This window comes from Salmo salar, chromosome 26 (genome assembly GCF_965601325.2).
Source record: "Salmo salar chromosome 26, fSalSal1, whole genome shotgun sequence".
NCBI classification, from domain to species: Eukaryota; Metazoa; Chordata; class Actinopteri; order Salmoniformes; family Salmonidae; genus Salmo; species Salmo salar.
In genome coordinates this window covers 10,433,507-10,459,610 of record NC_138316.1, presented here as the reverse complement: position 1 = coordinate 10,459,610, position 26,104 = coordinate 10,433,507, and the positions used below count along the sequence as shown (strand labels likewise).

The 26,104-nt window shown below is 40.6% G+C and overlaps 4 protein-coding genes across 18 annotated transcripts in view; 2 read left to right on the top strand and 2 right to left on the bottom strand.

Moving 5' to 3' along the window:
• Nucleotides 1–187: 187 nt before the first annotated feature.
• Nucleotides 188–10,098, bottom strand: atg13 (ATG13 autophagy related 13 homolog (S. cerevisiae)). 9 transcript variants are annotated; one of them, XM_014175139.3, is made up of 18 exons: nt 9,857–10,098; nt 9,295–9,375; nt 9,095–9,175; nt 8,867–8,986; nt 8,685–8,731; nt 8,437–8,577; nt 8,279–8,319; nt 6,573–6,669; nt 6,289–6,387; nt 6,054–6,144; nt 5,475–5,573; nt 4,127–4,234; nt 3,317–3,450; nt 3,067–3,187; nt 2,843–2,920; nt 2,614–2,727; nt 1,354–1,482; nt 188–1,091 (listed from the first exon to the last, which is right to left on the bottom strand). In XM_014175139.3, the coding sequence occupies exons 2-18, from the start codon at nt 9,364–9,366 to the stop codon at nt 1,014–1,016; spliced, it is 1,650 nt and encodes a 549-aa protein (XP_014030614.1). In that variant the 5' UTR covers nt 9,367–9,375; nt 9,857–10,098; the 3' UTR covers nt 188–1,013. The 9 variants fall into 9 exon arrangements, with proteins under 9 accessions (XP_014030614.1, XP_014030615.1, XP_014030616.1 ...); XM_014175140.3 differs by having other exon boundaries at nt 4,139–4,234; XM_014175141.3 differs by having other exon boundaries at nt 4,127–4,207.
• Nucleotides 10,099–10,276: 178 nt separating this feature from the next.
• On the top strand, nt 10,277–12,591 carry LOC106587116 (putative nuclease HARBI1). The gene is made up of 3 exons (XM_014175135.3): nt 10,277–10,339; nt 10,631–11,317; nt 11,443–12,591. The coding sequence occupies exons 2-3, from the start codon at nt 10,648–10,650 to the stop codon at nt 11,817–11,819; spliced, it is 1,047 nt and encodes a 348-aa protein (XP_014030610.1). The 5' UTR covers nt 10,277–10,339; nt 10,631–10,647; the 3' UTR covers nt 11,820–12,591.
• An 888-nt stretch (nt 12,592–13,479) lies between these two features.
• Nucleotides 13,480–18,178, top strand: zgc:110699 (ras-related and estrogen-regulated growth inhibitor). Of its 2 annotated transcripts, none has more exons than XM_014175132.3 (7): nt 13,480–13,590; nt 13,999–14,120; nt 14,421–14,477; nt 14,575–14,648; nt 15,305–15,452; nt 16,367–16,460; nt 16,733–18,178. In XM_014175132.3, exons 2-7 carry the CDS (start codon nt 14,042–14,044, stop codon nt 16,920–16,922), a joined length of 642 nt encoding a protein of 213 aa, XP_014030607.1. In that variant the 5' UTR covers nt 13,480–13,590; nt 13,999–14,041; the 3' UTR covers nt 16,923–18,178. The 2 variants fall into 2 exon arrangements, with proteins under 2 accessions (XP_014030607.1, XP_014030609.1); XM_014175134.3 differs by having other exon boundaries at nt 13,487–13,594.
• LOC106587113 (PHD finger protein 21A) overlaps nt 17,473–26,104 on the bottom strand; it is a 50,124-nt gene continuing 41,492 nt past the window's right edge. For 4 of the 6 annotated variants that reach the window (XM_014175125.3, XM_014175127.3, XM_014175128.3 and 1 more), the window contains 5 exons: nt 25,105–25,271; nt 24,399–24,554; nt 22,469–22,544; nt 22,257–22,360; nt 17,473–22,137 (listed from right to left, as the gene is read on the bottom strand). In XM_014175125.3, the coding sequence (XP_014030600.2) occupies nt 21,739–22,137; nt 22,257–22,360; nt 22,469–22,544; nt 24,399–24,554; nt 25,105–25,271 (902 nt within the window). In that variant the 3' untranslated portion in view covers nt 17,473–21,738. Of the gene's footprint in view, nt 22,138–22,256; nt 22,361–22,468; nt 22,545–24,398; nt 24,555–25,104; nt 25,272–25,360; nt 25,384–26,104 lie in introns of all 6 variants that reach the window. The other 2 variants (XM_014175131.3, XM_014175130.3) reach the window with 2 other exon arrangements.

Here is a 26,104-nt window from a genome sequence, read left to right as displayed (position 1 = left end):
TTGGATTTATTCAGTTATGTGTGGAGGGGCGTACTCATTTGACAAGAGTATTGATGCTCTATTGTATTTAAGCTTCAAGAGGGACGACAAATACAATCACTCGTGTTGTGCTGGTATAAATCACAAACGACCACAATCAGAAATGTATAGGGCCTCTGGCTTATTCCTTTCTGATAATACAAAATAGGCCATTTGAAATAACTTTTATTACGAATGACCATGCTACTGTATATTAACAAAGCTTTGGGAAAATCAAGAGGACTTAAGATTGATACATTGAACGTGCAAATAATGTTTAGCCTTTTTACAGATAGGGGAAAAAGTAAACTTCCTTTATATGGTGATTCAGAGGAGGTGAGCAGTGACAGTGATTCTTGTTCTAAAGTTGGTAAGAGGACATTTCTCCCAATTTACAAAAAAAATTAACTACAGGAACTTCTTTCAATATACAGATTCAGCTACAGAGTATGTTTGTTGGGTATAGATTGACTACTACTGATCATTTACCATACATAGCTTGGCTTCTTCACATCTACTAAAACATAGCCATGTCTGACTCCATAGGCGCTATGAACGTTCTCCGTGTCACACGGGACAGCGATAATACAATGCCTCCTGACATTATTTAGACAAAATCGCTTTCATGAACTGAACGTCTTTGTTATTGTGTGTTAAGTTATATAACAGCAAGGTGAGAGGGGATTTGGTATTTACACTATGACAGTCTGCTCAACACTAGAGCAAATGCTGCAGTTATTCACAGAGAAAAAAAACGTTCACTTTTTTTTTTTTTTTTAGATGTCTTCTGTTGGGTACAGGCTCTCTTACCCTACATCAACCAGTGAGGTTTGAAGAGAAACGTTCTGATTACAAATCAATGTGGAATTTCAATTAAGAGAAGAAAGAAGAGGCATACACAGACTGAATGCAAACAAGCTCAAAAGACAACAGGACCTTGCAGATGGACTAAATGGGATAATTTGTCATTGCAGCCAGTGGATCTATTTCTATCCCTACTGCAATGTGTCCACAAATGCATCAAATTCATCAATGTTCTTCTCGTATACTGCCAGTTTTTCGGGAAGAGAGTCCTGTAGGGAAAATGAACATCATTACAAACACAGGATGACTAAGATATTGATTTATTAGACTAAAAAGCACCACAGAAAAGATACATTCAAACACACAGTAAATTGTATAAATGGTAACTACTATGTTCCCCTCTCACTACTATCTGTCAGTCATTTAAATTCCAACAGGACCACTTCATACACAAGGAGACTCCAACCCCCCCACCTGGCAACAAAACAGAAACCATCTCTCTTTGGAAGTCAGAAGTGTGTCTCATCTCACCAGGTCTTCTGCCATGGACTGAGAACTGACATCAATAGTGAGGCTAGCGAGCTGTGGGGGGTTCTGGAACTCTCTGTAGAATGTGCCAAGGTCCATGGGAAGGAGGTCATCCTTAGAGAAGGCAGGCTTCTGAATAACAGAGCACACAGAACACAATCAGATGTGCAGGGCAACAACTGTAACAGGCCCTTCCTTAATAATAGACTTCCTACGATTTTGTTGTCAGCAGCACATATTATTCCCAAAGAGGTTCCGTTTTTAGCATTTTCCTGCCAGCAACAGTCCTAATTAATTCTCAACTGTTAACCACGAGAGAACAGGTCCGAGGTCAGAGATTTTAATTAAGAACACTCATTCCCATAAGCTTCATTTTCTCTTCAACAGAAGCATTTATCTTAAATATTCAAAGCTGACATCTCTCCCTCTGTTGCTTTAAAAGCCCGTTCCTGTCATAGACTTTCATTAGGTCTTGCTATGTGCTTTGTCGCATTCGCCTTTGACTGTTTTGGATTTCCTTTCTCATGGTCACTCTCTACAGCCCAGATACAAGTCAGAAAGAAATACTGTCTAAAGGCGTCTGCATGCTTTCCATCCGAAACAGTTTTTTCGCCTATTCATGCACACATTTTTTTTTCCTGAGGCAAGCAGAAGTTCGGTAGCCGAAGTCTACACCCCTTTGTAGGTGACTGGTCAACAGTAGGGATTCTTCAATGAAGTGTTTGATGTCATTCAACGAGAGATGACTCGTTGTCATGCAAATTGTTTCAGTTGAGAAATACTGTACCAAACATCTTAGTCAGTTGTAAAATTGCGTGACTAAGACCTCCGCAAAAACTTCGGAATTTATTACAGATTTCTTGAGTTATCTTAGTGTATACTGCTACGGCATCTAAAGAAGGACAAACAGTACTATTGCTGCTTTTTTCTCCTTTTTCAAGCGAAGGTCTTTAAAGGGAGTATTGCGAGGCACAGACATTCACTTCGTCTAGCCGAGTTATGCTAGGACCAAATCAAACCTAGTATGCAGGCGCCTTAAATGACCACTGCTAAGTGACGTAAGTAATGCTCATTTCTATATGAAGAAAATGTATGTTTTCTTCCTCTGCAGATAACATCCACAATTGACAGACATAAACAGACATTTGTTCGTAGCAGCATTTGATACGACATAGAAATGAGGTATAGATTGATCGAATTACCATTATCCTTGACTAAAATGTAGTCTGTGTTTTCCTCTGTTACCGAAGGCAGGGTACTTACAAAGTCCACCATAACAAAGTCGTCCTGTGCCGGGCCACCACTCTCACCAGAGCCCTGGGAGTGTAAACTGCCCTGCAGGGGAGAGGACGTGGCTGGGGACTCCGGCGGCTGAACCTTGGATAAAGGAGAAGTAATACCATTACCATGTCTGCACTAAAATGACTCATAATCATAACCCAGAAAATTGTTATTTAAGGGTGACAATTATTTCTGTGAATAATTGATTTACCATAGGGTCATTTTCCTCGAGGTCATAGGCTCTGGGAGCAAACGCTGCAAATGGTAAGTCCAGGCTTGCTGTGGTTACCTGCAATGGACAAAGAGTAATACTGCAGTAATTACAAGGGTATAATACTCATTGGTATTTTGTCCTTTACTCGTAAAAATGGGTACTTCCAGAAAAAAATATCAAAGGTGTGTACTTAAACAAGGACATAATAAGGCTGTCTCTACCTGTGTGCCTGGCTTGTTGACAAAGGCACCCACTTTCCTGGTGAAGGTGGTCTCCAGTACATCACAGGGAGAGACACTCTTCACCTCGATGCTCCTCGACGAGGTCTCTGCATCCTCACCACTTTGAAAGATAACATGGCAAAGTTGTAACCGACAGGTTTCTCCCAAGCAAGTATAATCTCAGGTGATCCTCAGTCCCACAGGGTGCTTCGCTCTTGTCACATGGGGGTCATGGCAGACTGGGGCTTACCTGCTGGAGGGCGTGGCGAGAACATGATCAGCAGGGGGGCATGAGGACACTCGTCCATGCTCTGCCTGGGCACCATGACAAGGCTGCACAGGCACCTGCTGGGGTACGCCCCCCTCCTTCCCTGGAATTCCCATCTACACAGGACGTGTGAAAGGCCATAGTTAGCACTGGTTGAGTCATGTTGAAACACCTATGCAAAGCTTGGTTTCCCTTGTTTCCCAGTCAAGATGCATATAGAGCATCTTGACTGGCTGCGTCGCCGCTTGGTATGGCAACTGCTTGGCATCCAACCGCCAAGGCGTCATCCATGACCTCTATACCAGGCGGTGTCGGAGGAAGGCCCTAAAAATGATCAAAAGACTCCAGCCACCCAAGTCATAGACTGTACCGATGCACCAAGTCTGGAACCAACAGGACCCTGAACCGCTTCTACCCCCAAGCCATGAGACTGCTAAATAGTTAGTTAAATAGGTACCTGGACGATCTGCATGGACCCTTTTTGCACTAACTTTGACTCATCACATACGCTGCTGCTACTTATTTGTTATTGATCCTGTTGCCTAGTCACATTATTCCTAGTTATACAGTAGGTACATATTTACCTCGTACCCCTGCACATCGACTCTGTACTGGTACCCCGTGTATATAGCCAAGTTATCGTTACCCATTGTGTATTTATTATTACTTTTCTATTATTTTTTCTCCCTCTGCATTGTTGGGAAGGGCCCGTAGTAAGCGTTTCACTGTTAGTCTACACCTGCTGTTTACAAAGCATGTGACAAATAAAATGTGATTTGACTAGCTCAATACCTGGGTGGTTACCTGGTGTGGGTTGGCAGCATTTAAGGTGGAGGGGTGGCAGAAGTCAGCAGCTCCAACAAGAACAGGAGGCTGATAAGAAAGACGAGAGCAGTAGAGCTGAGAGAGAGTGAGAGAGCAAAAGTAAGAAAGAGAGAGCAAGCTAAAACATGAATTAATCCACAGAGGAGAAACGGGGTGATGGGAGCAGGCAGCAGGAGGTAGAAAGTATAGCATTAGAGAGGACAGGGTAAAGATTTTAAGCATAGCTCTTCTAGGCAGATTTAATTTACCCTGACAATGAACGTGATAATATCTGCATATATTTAAGTGATGACTAACTATTTGTTAAGGAATCATTATCAGCAAACCAATGTGGAAAGGATTTAGGTTAGGAATTCTAGGGCAGTCAGTAGATAATGACATAAGTACTTCCTTATGTTATAAAATACCCTTTACCAAGACAAATATTGATTATTAATGATCTAGTCTCTCTAACATATCATTAACATTACATACAAAAAGTCGGATTTCGTAACGTAATACATCCGATAATAAGCACCGAGCTCTGTTGACCTAGCGGTGCACGTTTCTCGTGACAACTTTTGAGCATTTTACATTTTGTGGTCATCGTCTTCAAAGTTGTTTCCGCGGGTCGCAAAAAGCGCAATTAGCATGACACGAGCTGAATGAAAGAATGTAAAAAAGGCTTTGAAAATAAAAAGCTTGGTAAAACGCTCGGTGCGCCGTTGACATTTCACAGAGATACGCCTGTTTTTGTGAGAAATCTTCTAAAAAGAACAGGAATTTCAGGTGAATATGAAAAGCGTATACTAAAATATGAAAATAATACATGTCACGTCTCGAAACCGATATCCATCTTACAACTATTGTTTTATGTCCTGCCGATTTGAAAAGAAAGATGACGAGTTCAATAGGAAAGTGAGCCTGTCAGGCAGCCAGTAACCTTATTTCTTGCACAATCTTCCTCCGTTTTTAGCACTTTTTATCTCTCTGGACTCCACTGATTTAGTCACCCTAATTCTGTAAGGGTTAACAAATCCAATAACTTTTCAACGGATTATTATAGAGATACGAGGTTAGGACCATTGGTTTTCTTAGAGGAATATCTACACAGAAAAACATTATTTTACCCATTGGTCAAAAGATGCGTTTTTGATTGGACACCCTAATGTAAGGGATACAGAGCTGTCCCATTTCATTGCTTCCATTGATTAGCTTTTAAGCGCACTATACTTCTATTACTTTTAAACAGGTAATAGAAGACAGGCCAAAAAGTCCTGGAACACCTCAGGCATTGTGAGTGAGTGAGATACATGCCCACACACGCAAGACTCACTTGCTGTGAGAAGGCCAGGCCCATCATGGGGACTTTCAGAGTGTCCATCACTGCAGGTTTAGGGGTCTTTAAATGTGCCTTACTTACAGTGAACACACACTACACAGACAGCACAGAAAGAGAGAGAGAGAAAAAGGGGCTAAGAGATGAAAGCACTTATACAGAAAACGGAAAGGAGAAAATATGGTATGGGGGCTTGGTAATGTCTCCAACACAAAACATCTACTTTTCCCACTGCCAGGCTTGTGAAATGAGCTTTGGGTATGAGAATACCAAACCACCAGATACACAAACAAGCCACCAGATCCACAAATGCACACAACAGTTGGATGCATGATCATCAATATGGGTCAAATGTTTGAATATGTATGTCTATTTGAATCCGGTGCAAGACAAAATCATTTAGGAAAACACCTGACCCATTTGGAAGTGAATTATGACATGAGAGGGAGTCTTTACATACGGGTGTGTCTAAGTAACTCTAAGTCACATTCACAAATCTCAAACCTCACCATGGACACCACCTCTGAAGTTACACATGTTGCAAAGATAGACTTTGCTAAGCAGTGACATACGTACTTGTGAGGGTGGAGAAGTGGAGAAGGACGTGGTGCACACTTCCTGAGAATCCTCCACCCCATTGTATGCTCCTTCATCTTCCCCGGGTGCTCTGGAGTATAGGGAAGGCAAACAAACCTGGCCAGATTATTATGCAATCCTTTATTTTTGAACTTCACTCACAATGATAATAAATAATAGGCATGCACAAATCTGTATTGGGTCAGTATAGGTGTTTGGGCTAGGGCTAACCCACCTGTAGTTACATGGACGCATGTGTCCTATGTTGCCAAAGGGGCGCTCAACGAAGTGGTCAATAATTATGCCCATAATCGGAGCCGTCCTCTCAAACTGCCTGTGAGATTATGGATATAGAATTAGGAATACGGGAAGTGTATAGCTAAAACCAGTGGAGAACAAGGAGAGGACATGGAAGAAAAGGGGAAAACATAGTCACAGGTTTTACAGGCAGTGCATTTTTGACCACTGAGGAGTGAGCCCATGCAGTGCTGTGAACAAGAACAGCTTCTGTTCATGTACCTGGTGGACATGAAGGCCAGGTTTGTCCTGTAAGCACAAGACAAGGTGATTGTTCCAATGGGAGTTCCCACAACTCCTACACGCACTGTCTGGAACCCTGAAAAACAGTATTCAGAAAAAACTAACGTCAGAATCTTCACAGCCCTATACAACATTTCCAAAGACCCAGACAACCAACAAAATGTATACAGTGCATTCGGAAAGTATTCAGACCCCTTGACTTTTTCCACATTTTGTTACGTTACAGCCTTATTCCAAAATGGATACAATTCTTTTTTTCCTCATCAATCTACACACATTACCCAATAATGGCAAAATGAAAACAGGTTTTTAGACATTTTACATAAGTATTCAGACCCTTTGCTATGCGACTCGAAATTGAGCTCAGGTGCATCCTGTTTCCATTGATCATCCTTGAGATGTTTTATACAACTTGGAGTCCACCGGTGGTAAATTCAATTGATTGGACATGATTTGGAAAGGCACACACCTGTCTATATAAGGTCCCACAGTTGACAGTGCATGTCAGAACAAAAACCATGTCATGAGGTCGAAGGAATTGTCCGTAGAGCTCCAAGACAGGATTGCGTCGAGGCACAGATCTGTGGAAGGGTAGCAAAAAATGTCTGCAGCATTGAAGGTCCCCAATAATACAATGGCCTCCATCATTCTTAAATGAAAGAAGTTTAGAAGCACCAAGACTCTTCCTAGAGCTGGCCGCCCGGCCAAACTGAGCAATCGGGGGAGAAGGGCTTTCGTCAGGGAGGTGATCAAGAAGCCGATGGTCACACTGACAGAGCTCCAGAGTTCCTCTGTAGAGATGGGAGAACTTTCCAAAAGGACAACCATCTCTGCAGCACTCCATAAATCAGGCCTTTATGGTATAGAGTGGCCAGATGGAAGTCACTCCTCAGTAAATAGCATCTGGTCTGATTAAACTAAGATTGAACTCTTTGGCCTTAATGGACAAGTGTCACATCTGGAGGAAACCTGGCACCATCCCTATGGTGAAGCATGGTGGTGGCAGCATCATGTTGTGGGGATGTTTTTCAGCGGCAGGGACTGGGAGACTAGTCAGGATCGAGGGAAAGATGAATGGAGCAAAGTACAAACAGATCCTTGATGAAAACCTCCTCCAGAGCGTTCAGGATCTCAGACTGGGCTGAAGGTTCACCTTCAGGACAACAACCCTAAGCACACAGCCAAGACAATGCAGGAGTGGCTTCGGGACAAGTCTCTGAATGTCCTTGAGTGGCCCAGCCAAAACCTGATCTAACATCTCTGGAGAGACCTGAAAATAGCTTTGCAGCAACGGTCCCCATCCAACCTGACAGAGCTTGAGAGGATCTGCAGAGAAGAATGGGAGAAACTCCCCAAATACAGGTGTGCCAAGCTTGTAGCGTCATACCCAAGAAGACTCGAGGCTGTAATCATTGCCAAAGGTGCTTCAACAAAGTGCTGAGTAAATGATCTGAATACTTATGAACATGTAATAGTTTATTTTTTATTTATTTTTAATACATTTGCAAAAAATTCCAAAAAACAGTTTTTACTTTGACATTATTGGGTAATGTGTGTAGATTGATGAGGGGGAAAAACTATTTAATCAATTTTAGAATAAGGCTGTAACGTAACAAAATGTGAAAGAGTCAAGGGGTCTGAATACTTTCCGAATGCACTGTAAATAATATAACGGGCATGGTTACCTTCTCCCAATCCTGTGAGTTGAACCTCTCCAAAATATATCCTGCAAAATAATGTATCTATTAGTCAGATTGTTTACTAACATGATAAAACTCCATTATTAGCAATACCAGTCAAAAATAATGGTAACACTTATCTGTATACCAGAAAACAAACAAACCTGTACAGGATGACATAGTCATGGCCTTGCTTTCGTGAGAGTTTGTAGGCTGGGGTTACCCTTGTAATGGCCAGCAGTGACTTGAGCAGTAACGACAGGCGGTTATAGACGGTGTAGGACACCTTAATATCTTTGTCACATCTGAAAAAAAAAAAAAGAATCATACATTTTACAATGAGTGTTACGGTCCAACTACAAAAACTGAAGCACAAAAAGAAGAAAACACAAAACTACTTCTCATTACTTACTTCTCGTTCATTTCGAGACACCATGTCTCCAATTCCATTGAGTCTCCCTGGAAAACATGACAAAAACATGTTCATGTTTTTCTAACCTTTACAGTCACTTGGATTTATTGATGAACAAATGCCCAATGATCCAGACCACTGGTCTCAAGAACTGTCTGTGACACCAGTCAGTGCTATCTTACCTCTGAGGTTTTGAGGGAGATCTCAACACACATGGATCGTCCGATGCCAGGAAGCTGCCCGGACAGAGCTTTCTTTGCCTCATGTGTAACTTCTGGGATATCTTTGATTGCCAGATTGAACTGGTGAAAATAATTGAGTTTAATGAGACTTGAATCCACAACCCTTTCAGGACAAAATTGGCACAGGTAAATGAATGAGTTGAGAGGCAAGAATGAATTGTGACTTACCCAATCAGAGCCAGTAGGTGAAGACAAGGAGCGTGTGCATACTTTTTCCCCAAGTCGTGCTTGGACTATCACCTGCACTGTCTGATGACAGAGAGAAATTAGGGAATTATCAACCTCAGTGAATTAATCAGCTCAGGAATACTGTAGAAAGTGCTTGATAATCTAAGTGTGGCAATATTGTGTATAATTAAAGGCAGTACCTTCAAAGCAAAAAACTTGATGAACTTGTCCAAGTCTTTTTTATCCTGAGGACTTAGATCACTGTCCATCATGGAATGCCCCTGTAATGTAAAAACACATTCTGGTGAGCAAGGACAGACAAATTAATCGTACAACTGTTGGCAGGCTATATCGACGGCTTGCCAGTCAAAACAATTCTGGATTTTGTCTAGCACCATTAAAATCAAATGTTATTTGTCACATGCGCCGAATACAACAGGTGTAGACCGTACAGTGAAATGCTGACTTACAAGTCCTCAACCAACAATGAAAGAACCCCCCCAAAAAAAGCAAGAGATACTATAGTCATATTAGCTAAGAACTCTAGTGTGTCCATATTAAGCTTGTGTGTGTTGACAAAAAAACAGCTAACTAACTCAGACTCTAGCTAGGTAATATTTTAGTAAAAACATATTGGCTGTCAATGACAAGAAAACATTCAAGATTGGTGGTAGGTATCTATCTAGCTAATTCATTTGATAGCATGGCTAGCTAGTACCTAGCTAGCGAGCTTAGCAAGACAGCTAGCTAGCATACACGTACTTAACGTTAGCTCATCACATCCGAAAACCACAACTTGTACTTGAATGTTGCGCTGATAGCGTACTGAACAGCGTAGTTCTGGTTACCTATATGCCTAAATTTGACATATTCTTATATTGGCTAAATTACACCGTCGCATTATGTTATTGGGACACAAGCCTTGACCAGCTGGCCCATTTGTTGTTTATTTTCTTTGGGGGTATGGCGTGTTTCGAAGGAGTTGTATTTTGAGAAGCACATTCATCTCCAACACTGTGGTCTATAAAATCTGCAAAATTACATATAACGTTATCGATATGTCAGTGTTTTATTATCAATAAAAACATATTACACGTTGTTTTGGAAACAATAATTACGTTCATTTGTTTGTTTATTTTAAAATAAAATCGAAACTGCGTCTCATATATTTTTGCTAGTTATCAGAAAAGTGACATGCGCAATGTACTTTGCGCAGACGAGTCACAACAACAACAACAAACGCCGGTAGGATTCAAATTCGACGTGTTTTTACAAATGCATGATATTTATAGTTCGTATTCTTCTACGTTTGCACCATCTCGGGTTCACTGTTCCCAAAGAAATGTCTGATAAGGAAATTGCTAGGCTAGCTGGTTAGCTAGCTAGTAACGTTTGTATGGAAAACCAATCATTTTTATATCTAGTAGAGAAGCATATCATACCAGAACATAATATTGAAAGAAATAGACCATGCTGAAAACACAAGGCTCTAGTTTGATGCATTCAACAATGCCTTTCTCTTTTTGCCCCCTACAGAATATACATCAGTAGAAATGGCTATACAAATAGCCATCCTGGATTGTGATCTGCTGCTCCATGGTCGTGGACATAAAACTCTCGACAGGTTTGATATAGAGACCGTTTCAGACGAGTTCCTATTAACAACATTTGGATTCCCTCGAGATTTCATCTACTACCTGGTGGAGCTACTGCGTGACACTTTATCACGACGTACGCAACGCTCTCGAGCAATAAGCCCAGAAGTTCAGATTCTTGCTGCTTTAGGATTCTATACCTCAGGATCCTTCCAGACGAGGATGGGAGATGCCATTGGCATTAGCCAGGCTTCCATGAGTCGCTGTGTGACAAATGTAACCAAGGCACTGGTTGAGAAAGCTCCAGAGTGCATAGGATTCATGAGAGACGAAGCTACAAAACAGCAGTCCAAAGAGGAGTTTTTCAGGGTAGCGGGAATACCAAACGTCATGGGTGTTGTAGACTGTGCCCATATAGCCATTAAGGCACCCAATGCAGAGGATTCTTCATATGTCAATAAGAAAGGCTTCCATTCAATTAACTGCCAACTTGTGTGTGATGCCAGGGGACTTTTGCTCAGTGCAGAGACTAACTGGCCTGGCAGCTTACAGGATAATTGCATATTTAAGCAATCTTCAGTGTACAAGGAATTGGAAGAACAGGAAAATCATGAAGGCTGGTTTTTAGGTAATATAGCTCATAATCCTCCATTTAAACTTTCATTGTTGAAAATACAATAAAAATAAATAATGTTTTGCTCTTCAAGCCTCCCTCTTTCATAATGTCTAACCTAGCCAAGTCTTGTCTTGTAGGAGACTGCCGCTATCCTTTAAAGAAATGGCTGATGACACCTGTCCAATACCCAGAAACTTCAGCAGACTTTCGATACAACCTGGCTCACACTGCCACTCATGAGATTGTGGACCGCACGTTCAGGGCCATTCAAACCCGTTTCCGTTGCCTGGATGGGTCCAAAGGCTACCTTCAGTACTCACCTGAGAAGTGCTCTCACATCATTCTGGCCTGCTGTGTCTTGCACAACGTGTCATTGCAATCAGGCTTGGATGCCTGGACGTTTGAGAGGACTGATATACCAGACCAGTCAGAGGAGGGCAGTTGTAAGCCAGAGGCTGTGGACTCAGAGGCAGTCCGAATCCGCCAGGAGCTCATTCTTAGTCACTTCAGCTAGGTCTGCATGCTCAGAATCAACGTGGAAAACACTGTATGGTTCACAGAGACACTGCCTGCAATAGAGAAGTGGTTGACACCAGATTCTGTATAAGCAGAATAATGGAGGTGTATATGTACAGTGCCTTCAGAAAGTATTCATACCCCTTGACTTATTCCACATTTTGTTGGGTTAAATTGATAATTTTTCTCACACGTCTACACACAATACCCCATAATGACAAAGTGAAAACATGTTTTTAGAAATGTTTGCGAATTTATTTAAAATGAAATTTGTATCCAAAAAAACTCCTTATTCCTTTCCGAAGACAAGCATACCCATAACATGATGCAGCCACCACCGTGCTTGAAAATATGGTGGTACTCAGTGATGTGTTGTGTTGGTTTTCCCCCAACATAATGCTTTGTACTCAGGACATAGTCTATTTCTTTGACACATAGTTTGTAGTTTTATGTTAGTTCATTATTGCAAACAGCATGCATGTTTTTGGAATATTTGTATTCTGTACAAGCTTCCTTCTTTTCACTCTGTCATTTATCTTAGTATTGTGGAGTAACTACATTGTGTTTGATCCATCCTCAGTTTTCTTCAATCACAGCAATTCAACTCTGTAACTGTTTTAAAGTCACCATTGGCCTCATGGTGAAATCCCTGAGCGGTTTCCTTCCTCTCCGGCAACTGAGTTAGGAAGGACACATGTATCTTTGTAGTGACTGGATGTATTGATACACCATCCAAAGTGTAATTAAAAACTTCACCATGCTCAAAGGGATATTCAATGTCTGGTTTTTTTGTGTTTTTTTACCCATCTACCAACAGGTACCCTTCTTTGCGAGGCATTGGAAAACCTCCCTGGTCTTTGTGGTTGAATCTCTGTTTGAAATTAACTGCTCAACTGAGGGACATTACAGATAATTGTATGTGTGGGGTAAAGAGATTAAGTAGTCATTCAAACATCATGTTAACCACTATTATTGCACACAGAGTGAATCCAGCAACTTATTATGTGGCTTGTTAAGCAAATGTTTACTCCTGAACTTATTTAGGCTTTCCATAACAAACAGGTTGAACACTTATTGACTCAAGACATTTCAGCTTTTCATTTTTAATGACTTTGTAAAAATTCTAAAAACATAATTCCACTTCGACATTATGGGGTATTGTGTGTAGGCCAGTGACACAAAATCTCGATTTAATCAATTTGAAATTCAAGCAGTAACACAGCAAAATGTGGAAAAAATCAAGGGGTGTGAATACTTTCTGAAGGCACTATGTATTTGCAGACACGTGAATTGTCTGCAAGAGTGCGTGGTGTGGTGTGCAAGATTTATATGCTCCAAATAATACATGTGTACATGCCTGTTTAATTTATTTTACTCTTTATAACCAACATTTTCTTCAAATCTGTTCAGAGATAGCATAACTATGCACAACTATGTAAATAACGAAACAGTTTAAAGTTAATTCCAAAAACGGTTTGATAGGAAGTTCATTAGCCATTTCAAAGGTTTGTTTGAGTTAACGGTGTAAAGACCAAGATGTCTCCGTCGCACAGCATGCTTAACCATCAACAGCAATAAATCCAATACATTTAATGAGACTTGGAAGGGGCACGCCTTAAAAAATAAGAAATTGTTTCATTTTGAAAAGGGAAACTAAAGGCAATGGATGGACTGAACTGTGAGCTGAAAACCTGAGCAAGTGCTGGAGAACAAACATATTTTTGTCTCCAAACATCATATTGAGTAATTGGAGAACCAGACATAGCGAAGTGAGTGAGTAAGGATATACAATATTTCATATACTCGTAAAATGACATCCAGTGTTTGTTGCACGGTTAAAAAAATTAAACAATATGCATGAACAGACGTAGTAGGAGTTCTCAGAACTGTACAGAATCCTGGTTTTGAACTAATTGTTGTAGACTAAAGAAAACAGTTGTCAACTAATTTAGACGAGCTGTGATTATTTGTAAAGTAAATTCATACATGTTTTAGTATTTATAAAGAACGAATCAACATAACTCATTGGTTGAAATTGTCGATGGGGCATGCAATTGGTTTGTATTGTTATAACGATGTAGCCAGCCACACAATTTAACTTTTTCGCAAGCACCAACAGATGACCACACAATTTGAAATAGGCTCGCCGGAGAGCAATAACTTGTTGTATGTTTTAGATATTGATACAATGCAGCCTGTTTTTAATACACCATCCAAGCCATGACCGATTCTGGACAGTCAAGAAAAATGTCACGGGCAAAGTTGGTGATACTTGGACGAGACAACTGTGGAAAGACAGGTATTGAAACAAATGTTTAAGTGGAGACTGATGCTTAAATTGAGTGTGATATTGTATGGCACATCCAGGGCTGACTTTAAAAAAAAACTCTAAATGTGAGACATATCTGCAATACAAAAATTAATGTAAAATAATAATACTCTAAATTGTTGATACTATGTTAATTTTCTATGATGTTTACTATGCTATTTACTAATATTTACTATCAGTAGCCTAGGCTTAACTAACGTGGGGAGGTATATGCAAGGGGAAATATTTAAAATACCTGAGTGCTCATGGTCTGCTTTGTTTTAACTGCAGCCCTGTGTGTTAGATTCATCACCAAGCGGTTCATAGGAGAGTATGACCATAAAAAGGGTAAAGACATACTGCATCTAATTTTACTGTCCCGTATTGAAGTTGCCACTTGACTATATTAGGCTGACAGCATTCTGTCTGTGGTGTTCTCATACAGAAGTAACTTACAGGTGTCGGAAAACTGTCGACAAGGAGACCATCGATTTGGAGATATTGGACACAGCCAACAAGGTACTATCCACAGACTGAGGTCATCATGCCCTCTGCTTTAATTTGACCTCAGAATTCAGTCTATATTTTACTGTTTTGGGGATTTGTTTCTCTTTGCCCTTGTGTCAGACCTCTATAAACCCAAAGAGGAAGATGACTCTCAGGCTCAGACAACAACCAGACCCCCATACCATTCCTTTCAAGTCTGTTTTCTTGAATCATGGTGTCTTGGACATAATATCAACAATGTTGACGTTGATCAAATATAATGGTACTGAGGACAAGAAACATCTGATGCGACAATGAAAATAACAGGCAAGGCCATTTGAGTGGATTAAATATCCCATCTACTGTCAGTAGTTTTGAATGAAGATTAAACAAAGGAGTAAACAGCCATCTCATCACTTAACAAGGTCAAGGACATGGTATGTGCACATCCTGCAAAAAAATGTTCCAGGTGCTTGATTTAAACAAACAATTGTAGAGAACGAAACAAACTGGCACATGTTCCCAAAAGTGCTATGTCCCTGCTAGAGTCTAAATGTTGCCATGAACAGACCACTTTTGAGAGCATGAAACCAGTGTACGGATGTATTTTGTTCTTTATTAAATGAAAACTCAACCTTTGTGGTCCCACCCATATCTATTGCTATCTCTCTCTCTCTCTCTCTCTGCAGGAGTGTTTGGGTTCTGCAGCACCTTCTCTGGAGAGTTCCATTAAATGGGGCGATGGTTTCCTTATTATGTATTCCATCACAGACCGGAGCAGCTTTGAGTCTGTCTCACACTTAAAGAGGCTTATTGATCATGTCAAGCAGACCCTAGGTGAGACAGCAATTTTGACCAGTGGAAACACCAGGAAAGGGCAATCAAATAGAGTCTGGGTGGAGGGCATCTCATTATTGTAGAGGTTACATCTAAGAGGCTATAGGGCAGCCTAGAACCCGACCCACCCATGACTTTTACAGAACCTACTTTACATAGGCTAGTCCAGCTATCCTTTCATTGAAGGGTATTCTGCTTTTGTATAATGTTTGTCAAATTTATCATAATGATTCCATTAAATCACTCACGACCAGGGGAACTGGTTTAATCAAGGCTGTGTTAAGCTGAGTTTGACTGCTTACCAGTGGCGATTCTAGACCATTTCAACTGGGGGTGCCAAGCTAGGGCCAGTTGTACTGTTAGAGGGGCCAGTTACATTAGACGTTATTGTTGTCATATCGTTTTCTTCACTGCATTGCAGGTATTAGCAGGCAAAAGACCATGTTCATAATCATTAGTGTTCCACGTTGCCACTGTCTAATAACGGATGTAAAAAAAAGAACGATAGCAAACATTTGTTATGTAAAAATTATTTCATACTCCACATTTAGGGGTGCCACAAGGGGGTCCAAAATTGTTGTCACAGGGGCACTGGCCCCCCTGGCCCTCCCCCCAGAACAGCTAGTGCTGCTTACTGCTTTTGCTGCAATAAAAGACTGAATCCACTGTTAAACACCAGTACAGTGAATCCACGAGGCAAGGCTTATAAAACAGTAGGTCTGCTTATTGTAACTGCAAACGTTATGTGGTGGTTGTCTTTTCTCAGTTGTCACTTTTACGACAGTGCATAGCCTCAAATTCCTTACAAGATATACAATCTTAAACAAGATCATCTCTGTCTGTTTTGTGTATTTTGTGTGAGTTTTGTATCCCTTTAATAGGTTTCTAATCTCTGTTTTATGCTCTTTCATCAGGCATACCTACTGTAATAGTAGCGAATAAATGTGACATGGAGAATGGAAGGGTGGTACGGACAGAAGAAGGAAAGGCCCTTGCCAGTGATCTGAGGTGACATTCCATTTGGTTATATTCTAAATAATCTTGGAACCCTGAATCATATTACATTCTGAAGATGCGTGAAGTAAGATGTAGTAAAAGTTTTTGCCAACACAAGTCAATTACAATATTATCAGCCAGAGGTGAATGATCCATGCTGGAAAACCCTTTATTTGTCCCTCAACCATATCCATACATTAAATTGACCAGTTGCCAATGTCCAATTGTTTCCAGTGGGTGATGAGGAATGGAGAACTTATCTTTAGCCTCTTGTGTATGTTCAGGTGCAGCTTCTTTGAGTTGTCTGTGGCGGAGTGTTCTGTGGCTGTGGAGTCAGCGGTTGAGAAGTTGGTACGAGAAGTGCGTCTGGAGTACCAGCGCCACCTACTGGCCATGGACAAACGCTCACGCATGCTCCAGATGAGGCATGCACTGAGCCGCAAGCTTACCCGCAGCAAGACCATGCAGTGGTGACCAAGGCAGTTCAGTCTGGCCCCCTGAGCACAGGCCTGAAGATCTACTTAGCCAACGCTGTTATCTTCATCTGCGTTATGCTTTAAGTTGACAGTGAGAGGTCAGTGGCTAGTTTCCTTATAAAAAGCACACAGAAGTTGGAGAAGAACACATAATGGACAGCATTACACAGAAATTATATATATATATATATATACACATTGTGTGTCTATGGCTACATATTTGGTTAATGCACAATTGCATAAGGGTTCACACAGCTTTGATATGGCACTTGACAACATCAATGGGAGTTTGAAAGAAAGCAGCTGAAAATGGATCGGAAGTTGCACTTTGACCAGGAGGTATTATCTCTTACTACCACCTGTTTGACATTGAATTATGGGTAACTCCATTATTAAAAACATTAGACATCCTTGAGTGTAAACTGAAATGTTATTTTGTTAGACATTTTGGTGTCTACGGTGTTTATAAGGAGAACTGTCACACACTAAATCTTGATGGCTGTTAATAAAATCAGGATATATTTTTTCAGAGAGAAGAGAAGTCACAATTACAACTTTGTAATTTTATTTAAAAATGGTCAAATAAATAAATACAAATTGATCGAATGCTCCAAAAATCTTGACTTACTCTGACACTGCAATGGAATTTGCCAAACACTGCATACAAATAGCTACATAAAATAACTAAAGTACAGGAAAGAGGTAAAGGAAATCAGTGGATCACAGGCAACAAAAAGGATTGGTAACAAAACCGTAGTCAAAAATAAAGAAATACTTCTTTAAAAAAACTGTGAAAAAATACAACTGACAAATATTACAAGAGAGTATGCAGTTTGTGTAATAAACCATTTACACTATATTCGGCACAGTAGTGCCTTTGACTTGCTTGATTTGCTACAATGCATCTTAACAAAAAGAGGAAGAATACTTTACGTTGAGAAAAAGCCTTCTAAATGAATGAAATGATATGAGTGCATGAAGTTAGAGGTGGGACAGTGGTTACAAGAAAGGGGGGGTCTCCATATTGATTGCAATGAAATGCAACTAGAATACTTGAAGGCCACAGATGTGACATGATATAGCATGAGAACAGCTGTTTTCAGAACTAATCAAGATATGCAGAGAATCCAAAGTAATACACTGGTATGGATGAAGAATCTACTCAATATTGGCTTCCTAATTGGTTGCTCTCGTTGTGAATATTATTTAGCTGGTGTACATCATAAATGGGAAATAAAAAAGGCTTTAAAATCATTCTTTGGATATTAATGTCGTTTCCATTTTTTTTTTTTTTACCACAACATGACAACATGACATTTCTTTCACAGCACAAAGCACTACACAATATTTGAGTTGGCCGTACCACATCCTCCCCTATTTTCCTTCCTAAATCAGAAAATAAAAACAATTACGCCCATAATATTCAGCACTTTGCCTTCAAAGTTATGATCCAATAAAAGTCACTAATTGATAGGAATATTGCATTTCCTACACGAGTAATTGGGGTACGAATACAGTACACAAAACATTTAATTGTACAGCTGTAGTTTTCAATATGCTGCTGTAACACTCTACATTAAGGTACCCTATACCCTTCATCACTGGTCTATAAAGTGTTACTTATTAGTTATAATGGGTTATAAACTAAAATCTATAAACTACTAAATAACAGTCTATAAACTACTTATACATATTTTATGAAAGGCACCTTAAAGTAAAGTGTTACCAAGGTTGGAAAGGGCAAAATTCTGTTCTAAATATATGAAAAGTAGGAATGGTTTTTATAAGTATAATCATGTCCATACAATCTATTTGCATATGTAGGCATAGATTTGTTGAGGTTTTGACAGCTGTAGTTTTGTTGTTGGGATCACCATGCTGAGCACAGATAGGGGAGTGTATTTGCTGAGAGCCTTATTGTTTCTATTGCGTTATTGAGGCACTGAGAGCCACATTGTCTAAGCTTCTGCACCAAAAGGTCCAATTAAATACATAAAAAAAAGGATTATAAAGATACGATGAAGAATAAAATGATGTTAACAATATTCTGGAAATATTTCAAAAGCTTGGAAATCAGGCCCTAATTATACATATTCATGGTAAGTGTGTGTCATCACTGCTGTCACTTTTATCATTTGCATCTTGCCCTGTGAAGATGGCAAATGTACAGCCAGGAGAGACCTAAAGGATATCACACTGTTGAGTGTTCAACCAAAGGTGCATTATAATATTTGCTAATTGCTTGTATTTGAGGGACTTGGTAGAGGGAAAACTCAAATAGTAGTTCAAATCACAATCCTTATTTTTCATACACTGGCAAGTCAAGTCAAAACTAAATCAGAACTCTCTTAAATGATGGCTCAGAGCAACTGAGCCCTTGTGAAAACAATAGATTCCAATTTTAGCCTATCATCTCAGTTCTGTGCAAAGAGAAGTAGATTTCCTGAAGTGGTTCATCACAAATAGACAATATTTCCATAATTCACAGAATTTTTTTGTGACACTCAAACGAGACCAACAATACACCGAACACAGTTTCTTCACAAGGAGCAAGAATTTCTTAAGGCAATTGCTATACGATGACAAGTACTGCAGGCCAAAAGGAAGAGTGGCCTCAACACAAGACATTGGACTGGGCCATCACTTATTCTTTAACTAATGCTTTCCTTTTGATCTGGCTATAGATTAAAATCGCTTTGCATCTTCTCTTGTGCTTTCCAGTTAATTGCATTATTATGCAGATCTTTTATTTTGAAACCATTTTTTCAAACTTAATCTGTCTAAAACACGGTTGGTCATTTCATGTCAGAGAAAATATGAAAGCCTTCAAACTCTCTAGAAAAAGGCACCCCGGGGGAACCCGTACCGTATGCTGTAGTACAGCAAGTAGGCTGTGATGAAAGGATATGTTTACTGGCAACCTATTCCTTCATTTCCATTTAAATGTCCCTACTTTCTCAAGTGTTTCACAACTAATATATCTACATATCATTGCAACTAAGGACTTAAACATGAACAATGGCAGGTTCTAAACAAAAGCTACACACACTGTACAAAAGTGTAAAATGAAAAGTGACTTGTCAGTGTTGTGGTGTAAAATATAAAGAATGAAAATGTTCATATTTACTTTAGACATGTTTATGGCAGGATGAGGGTGTGTGGTTTGGTTCCAGTTTATTTTGCCAACAAGTTTGTGCTTTTCCTACAGGGTTCCTGACAGTTTCTCCAAAAAACATTCGGAACAATGTCACTGCCACACTCTCTTTTGTATGCATGTAACGGCCATGCAAAATTTGTGCCTATCTATGGGGACTCCTAATTGAAACCTTAAAAAACATTACTATAAGAAAATAGGACTGTTTCCCTGCTGTATTTGGATACAATAGCATTTGGCAGTTATGAATTCAGCATATTGAATGATAATTCAATTGCAAGGAACATCAAAAAAGAAAGAAAGCTATTTACAAAGTATTTTCCAGTTCTAATATATTTCATAAGAAACCAAAGTAATGCGAAACAGAAAAGCACTTTTGAAGAAGCATATCTCGATGTTTGAAAACTAGGAAGACCTGAATATAAACAGATTCCCCCAGAATAAATTGTTAGTTTCCTTCAGCAACAGATCCCAGGGGCATAACAAACGGACACAAAAAACCTCTCAGACAATATCTGAACTGATAGTTGCTAAATCCCCATGCATGCCTAGAGCTGCATTCACATGGCCTCTACCATTCAAATGGAATATTGATGCAGCCACTTTCGTGCTATGTCTCTGAATGTATCACTCAAGAAATTAGTCAATCATATTCTCAACAAGCAAAAAGGAATGCTAGGTTCAGCCACAATGGAAAATGGACAACGCAACACAAGTCATGATAAGGTGACCTTGAAAAGAAAAACACCTCCAATGTCAATGAAGCATGCAATGAGTCCATATGATGCAGCTGAAGACCACAGATCTTAAGCCGAATGCTGGGCTCCTCCCAATGTAGCCGGTCTGTCTGGCTGTCTGTTGGGCAGCACTGAGGTGACAGTGGACACAACTTGAACGCGAGGCTAACCCTATGCTGATCCATCATCTGTCCTGTGATGTTACTTTAAGCTGTATTGTCAGAGTTGTTGGTGGTTGTAATGGGACAGGTGGGATAGATGGATGGAGGTGAGCTGGAGCTCCTGTAAGACAAAAAGTGTGATTTGGGACTAATCATATCCCTCAGGCAATACTTTATAGTGATTTTCAAAACTCTTGACAAATACTGCAGCAAACAAAAACCTCGTCCCCTGGTAGTTTTTAAATTCCAAATGGCTGTTATGGTGTTTTGGTTGATCCAATTGTTTCTGGTGTGGTGTAGGTGGTGGATCTTCAGGCGAGCGGGCAGGTCTTGTCTTTGGACATCTCGGATCCATCTCCCCTGAAGCTGCAGACTAAGACACCCTAAGAAACCATCCCCACAAAGTGACGCCATGGCGACTATTGGAGGCACACATTGGTGTGATGTTTATTACTATTAACAATATCCTTATTATTAGTAAGAGCGTCAATATCATCAGACTTGAATAATAATCTTTGACCTCGATTGGCATCCCACTGGTACATAAGTCACCCTCCTTCGTCCCTTTCCATTTCTCGTTCAGATACTCATAACGCATGTCCTCTCAGACAATCCGATAATACACAACTACAATAACAACGACCCAAAAAATATATATGTTGGTGTGTGTTAATCGATTGGCAACTTCATGGGGTGCTTTATCTTTTTCTTTCCCTCTCTTTGGGGGTTCCTGTTCCTGTCCCTGGACTTGGTGGGTGGGTGTTATTTGGCCCCCTCTGCTACATCCACAAGGGCCGGTGCTATAGTCTGGGGAGGCTCTAAGGTTTTGCCAAGGCTGCTGCTGTTGAGGTTGTCAATCTCTTTAACGTCCTCTTTCTTCTCTTCCTCCTCTGTCGCCCCGTCCGTGTTGTTGTTCAGGTCGTCACCGCTATTGTTAGTCATGTTCTTGTGATCCTCAGGACTTGTGTCGTCCGTGTGGTCAGCACTGGCACAGTCTGTTCCTCCATTAGTCATGCTGGTCTGGACCGCTGGCGGCGAGACCTCGGGGGATGGGCAGAAGTTGATGCCCTGGATGAGACGCACCAGGCCCTTGACCTTCTCCAGGGAGTTGTGCATGTCCCTCTGACGGGCCAGGATAGTGTTCTTGTTCTCCATGCATTTCTTTAGAGGGAAATAGGGACAGACTCATTAGTAATTAACCGTCCAGTTCATGTACTGTTTCTGAGATGACTTCACATGCCTTCAGGGTTAGCCTCAGTGCCATGCAGTGTGATGCTTACTGTTATGGATTGGCTCAGCTGTTTGACCCTTTGTTCTAGCTGTTCTCTGTCCTGCTTCAGTTCCACGCTCCACTTCACCAGTTTCTGCTTCTCCTCCTCTTTAGCTGTCAGCCAGAAGACAGAGAAACCATTACAGTCAACACTAAGTGTTCATTATATTAACACAAATTCATTTGGAGGTAGCTCTTTTTAAGATCTGGCTTCTTCTGTACCTGCTTTATATGCAATGTAGGAATGAACGATAGCGAGGGTTCCAGGCCATGGGATTGCCTCATCTTTCATCAAAATCTAAAGAAGAAAAAGAACAACATTTGAATCCATGTCAACAATAGGCTTAGTTCTGCTTCTTTTTTTATAATGTTGTAATATCCATTCAACCATCAATTGTGTTTCAGTAGTTTTTGGTGGATACAGGTGAGTGGAGATATACAGTATTATTCAAATACTGTGCTATATAATGTATGCCCCCCCAAAATGTTTTGGGGGGAAATTATATTATTTTATAAGAATAAAATTGCTCAGAGAAAGAGATTTTGTTTAACAAGTAATACTTTTCTTTCCTTTCAAAAAAGGTGTCGGTCAAAATGATTGACACTCCTAAAGATTCTTAGAAATAAAGTAGTCAAAAGGTTTGGTATTTGTTCCCATATTACTATATTACATGTGATTCTACAAACCTGTTGGATGCATTTGCAGTTAGTTTTGGTTGTTTCAGATTATTTTGTGCCAAATAGAATTGAATGGTAAATAATGTGTCATTTTGGAGTCACTTTTATTGTAAATAAGAATATAATGTTTCTAAACACTTCTACATTCATGTGGATGCTACCATGATTACGGATAATCCTGAATGAAATCGTCAATAATGATGAGTGAGAAAGTTACCGAGGGTCAAAGGTTATACACCCAACACATGCTAACCTCCCCTGTTATTGGTAATGGTGAGAGCATGTCTTTCAGGGTATGATCTCTGACCTTCTGTAACTTTATCACACATCATTATTCACAGTAGCATCCACAGTAATGTAAAAGTGTTTAGATATTCTATTGTTATTTTCAATAAAAGTGACTCCAAAATGACACAATACATTAATTACCATTCATTTGTATTTGGCACAAAATCATCTGAAACACAACCAAATGAACTGCAAATGCATCCAACAAGTTTGTAGTCACAAGCTTGATGTAGTCATTGCGTGCTATGAATATGGGACCAAATAATAACCTTTTGACCACTTTAATTCTACGAGAATTTATGGGTGTCAATCATTTTGACAACTACCTTTTTGAGAAAAAACATTATTACTTGTTGAACAAAATGTTTCTCTAAACAATTGTGTTAGTATAAAAGGATATACTTTCCATTATTTTTTTTGCATAAAATATAGCTCAGTATTTGAATGATTTATTTTATACAGTCATTACTGCTCATCTTCATCAAGGGTGTCAACAATTTCGGACCGCACTGTATATACTTTAGTTGAAGTTGCCTGATATCTTCACCAACTTTCAGATGTTTATACAATCATGGCTCTGAACGCTGTTGTCATGGATTTTAGGACAGAGAGACAAGGCCATGAATCAAATGATTATTGGTTACTGTAGGTTATCATACTGTATGTTATGGAAACATTGCACAGAGGGATATCAACATAACACATCCTCCCTTTCAACCAAGCAACCAAAAGCCCAGGGACACATATAGGGCCCCCTGTGGAGCACTTCCACATCACACAAATCTTTCAGAGACCAGACGGGAAAAAAAAATTAAAAAAAATACAAGATGACAGTGCAAGAAGCATTTTGTACAAATAATGAAGTGAAATGCATGGTGGCTTTCTCATGCCTGTTGAAAACATTTGCTGGAGAACTCACAAAGCTAGGAACAGTCTTATTGCTCAGACACCCTACAATAAGACACGCTCTTGAGATTCCTGAGAGCACTAGGACAAGGTGGCATGAGTGGTTCACACTGAGGTTTTCACCTTCTAATATCTCACTCTTACAAACTGGCTTGGATAAACAGGGGTGGCTGTGGCTCAGCTGGAGCTTGTATTAGCTGCATTTAGTTTACAACTGGCCTGGGAACTGCTGGGGGAGCTTCTAAGTGACTGAGACTGCAGGGACAGATGCTGCTGTTACCTGGTCGTGACATTTGGGGCAGATCCACATGCCCCTGGGAATGGTTTTCAAAGGTGGAGCGAGGCAGTCCAGATGGTAAACACGTGCACATGTGTCACACATGAGCAACTGACCACTGCGCCTGCACACAGTGCAGAAGTCCTCATGGATGTCTCCCTGTCAGGAAGAATTGCATCAATCAGTATTGTGGCCACTACGCCCAACCGATCATACCTGGATATGTGGGACTAGAGGAGAGGGAGTCGAACTTCACTGAATGACACCTGTCCAATCTGACTGTGCTTTCAAACTGTCCACATTGTAATTGTGTTTGTGGGCGCTGGGTGTTGTTCACACTCTCCAGTTTTCACTGGATGACCGCGAGTAATGTTGCTGGTCAAGGTACCCTACAAAACCCCAAACACCACTGTCAACAGCACTGATGTGTGATGCGTTGATCCAAACATCCTCAGCCAAAGTAGAGAGGGACTTTTCGCTTTGTAAGCTTATGGACACAGGACACACATAGATTGTCACACATGAATGAATGATGGATGTAATGGCATGTAGGGTGTAAAAGTGAATGGATGTGGAAGGTTTCATGTTGTAAGGAGGTATGGTCTGTCCTGAAACCATAGGGCCTCAGGGAGATACCACTGAGGGGGGATTTGGGGGGAGGCTTCCTCTAGTCCTGGTAGGTGCAGTGGGCTCTTCATCAGCTACTTACATCCCCGGAGTTGGGGCTAGGCAGTGGGAGGGTGTGGGGGTGGACGGGGAAGTGAGAGCCCCCCCTCTCTGGCCGGTGGTGGGCCGGGGAGGCGGAATGACTGCTGGTGGGGGATGTTGGGGTGTGAAGACCCAGCTCAGGAACACTGCTGTATTTGGGTGGGCGACCTGGGTGAGATGAGACACGACAAAACAAAACAAAAACAAAAGAAAGGAAAATGGGAGAACAAAATAAAAAAAACATTCTCAGGACATACCTGTGACAAGGGGTCCTCATTGGCTAGCGCATAAGGAAGAGGAAGAGGAGGAGCACAGACAGAAGCGTTAGTACACAGCGAGGGGGAACAGCATGAAGTCGGGTAAAGAGGAAGGGTGAGCTGGGCAAAGCTGACAGTTAATTAGACAGTAGTTTCGGAGAACAAAAAGCTGACAGTTAATTAGACAGTAGTTCCGAGAACAAAGCGGGTCAAAGCAAGATATAAGCCACATCGTATCGACCCGCAGAGCAGAACTTTGTTGAAACAAATGTCAAATCTAATTATGTCAGCTATTATCGACATTATTTCAATGTACTATTTGAAACAATAGGTCAAATACAGCTACATTCAACATTGTCAGTCAGAACGTGGGAAGCAAATGCTTGGTTCATATGAGGATCAATTCTCCTACATTTTCTACTCACAAAACCGCAATGTACCACTAAACCTGTCACATAACAGGCCTCTTAAGTCTGTTACAAACAAATTAGCAGTGAGATCCGACTTGGTGTGCCATACTAGCCTGAAATCCTTAACCTGTTTTTGTTAACATTCCACTCCATATACTCCGTGTCATGCTAAACATGACAAGGAGTGGCAAGGACTGGAATGATAACTGAAACAGACTGGTATCCAGGCTAATGCCATACCCATAGCATTCAGACAGAGACATGGCTCAAATCCACATGGGGTTTTGCTTGGTGGAGTCCTGGGGTGAGCACATACAGTATAGGCAGAGCAGAG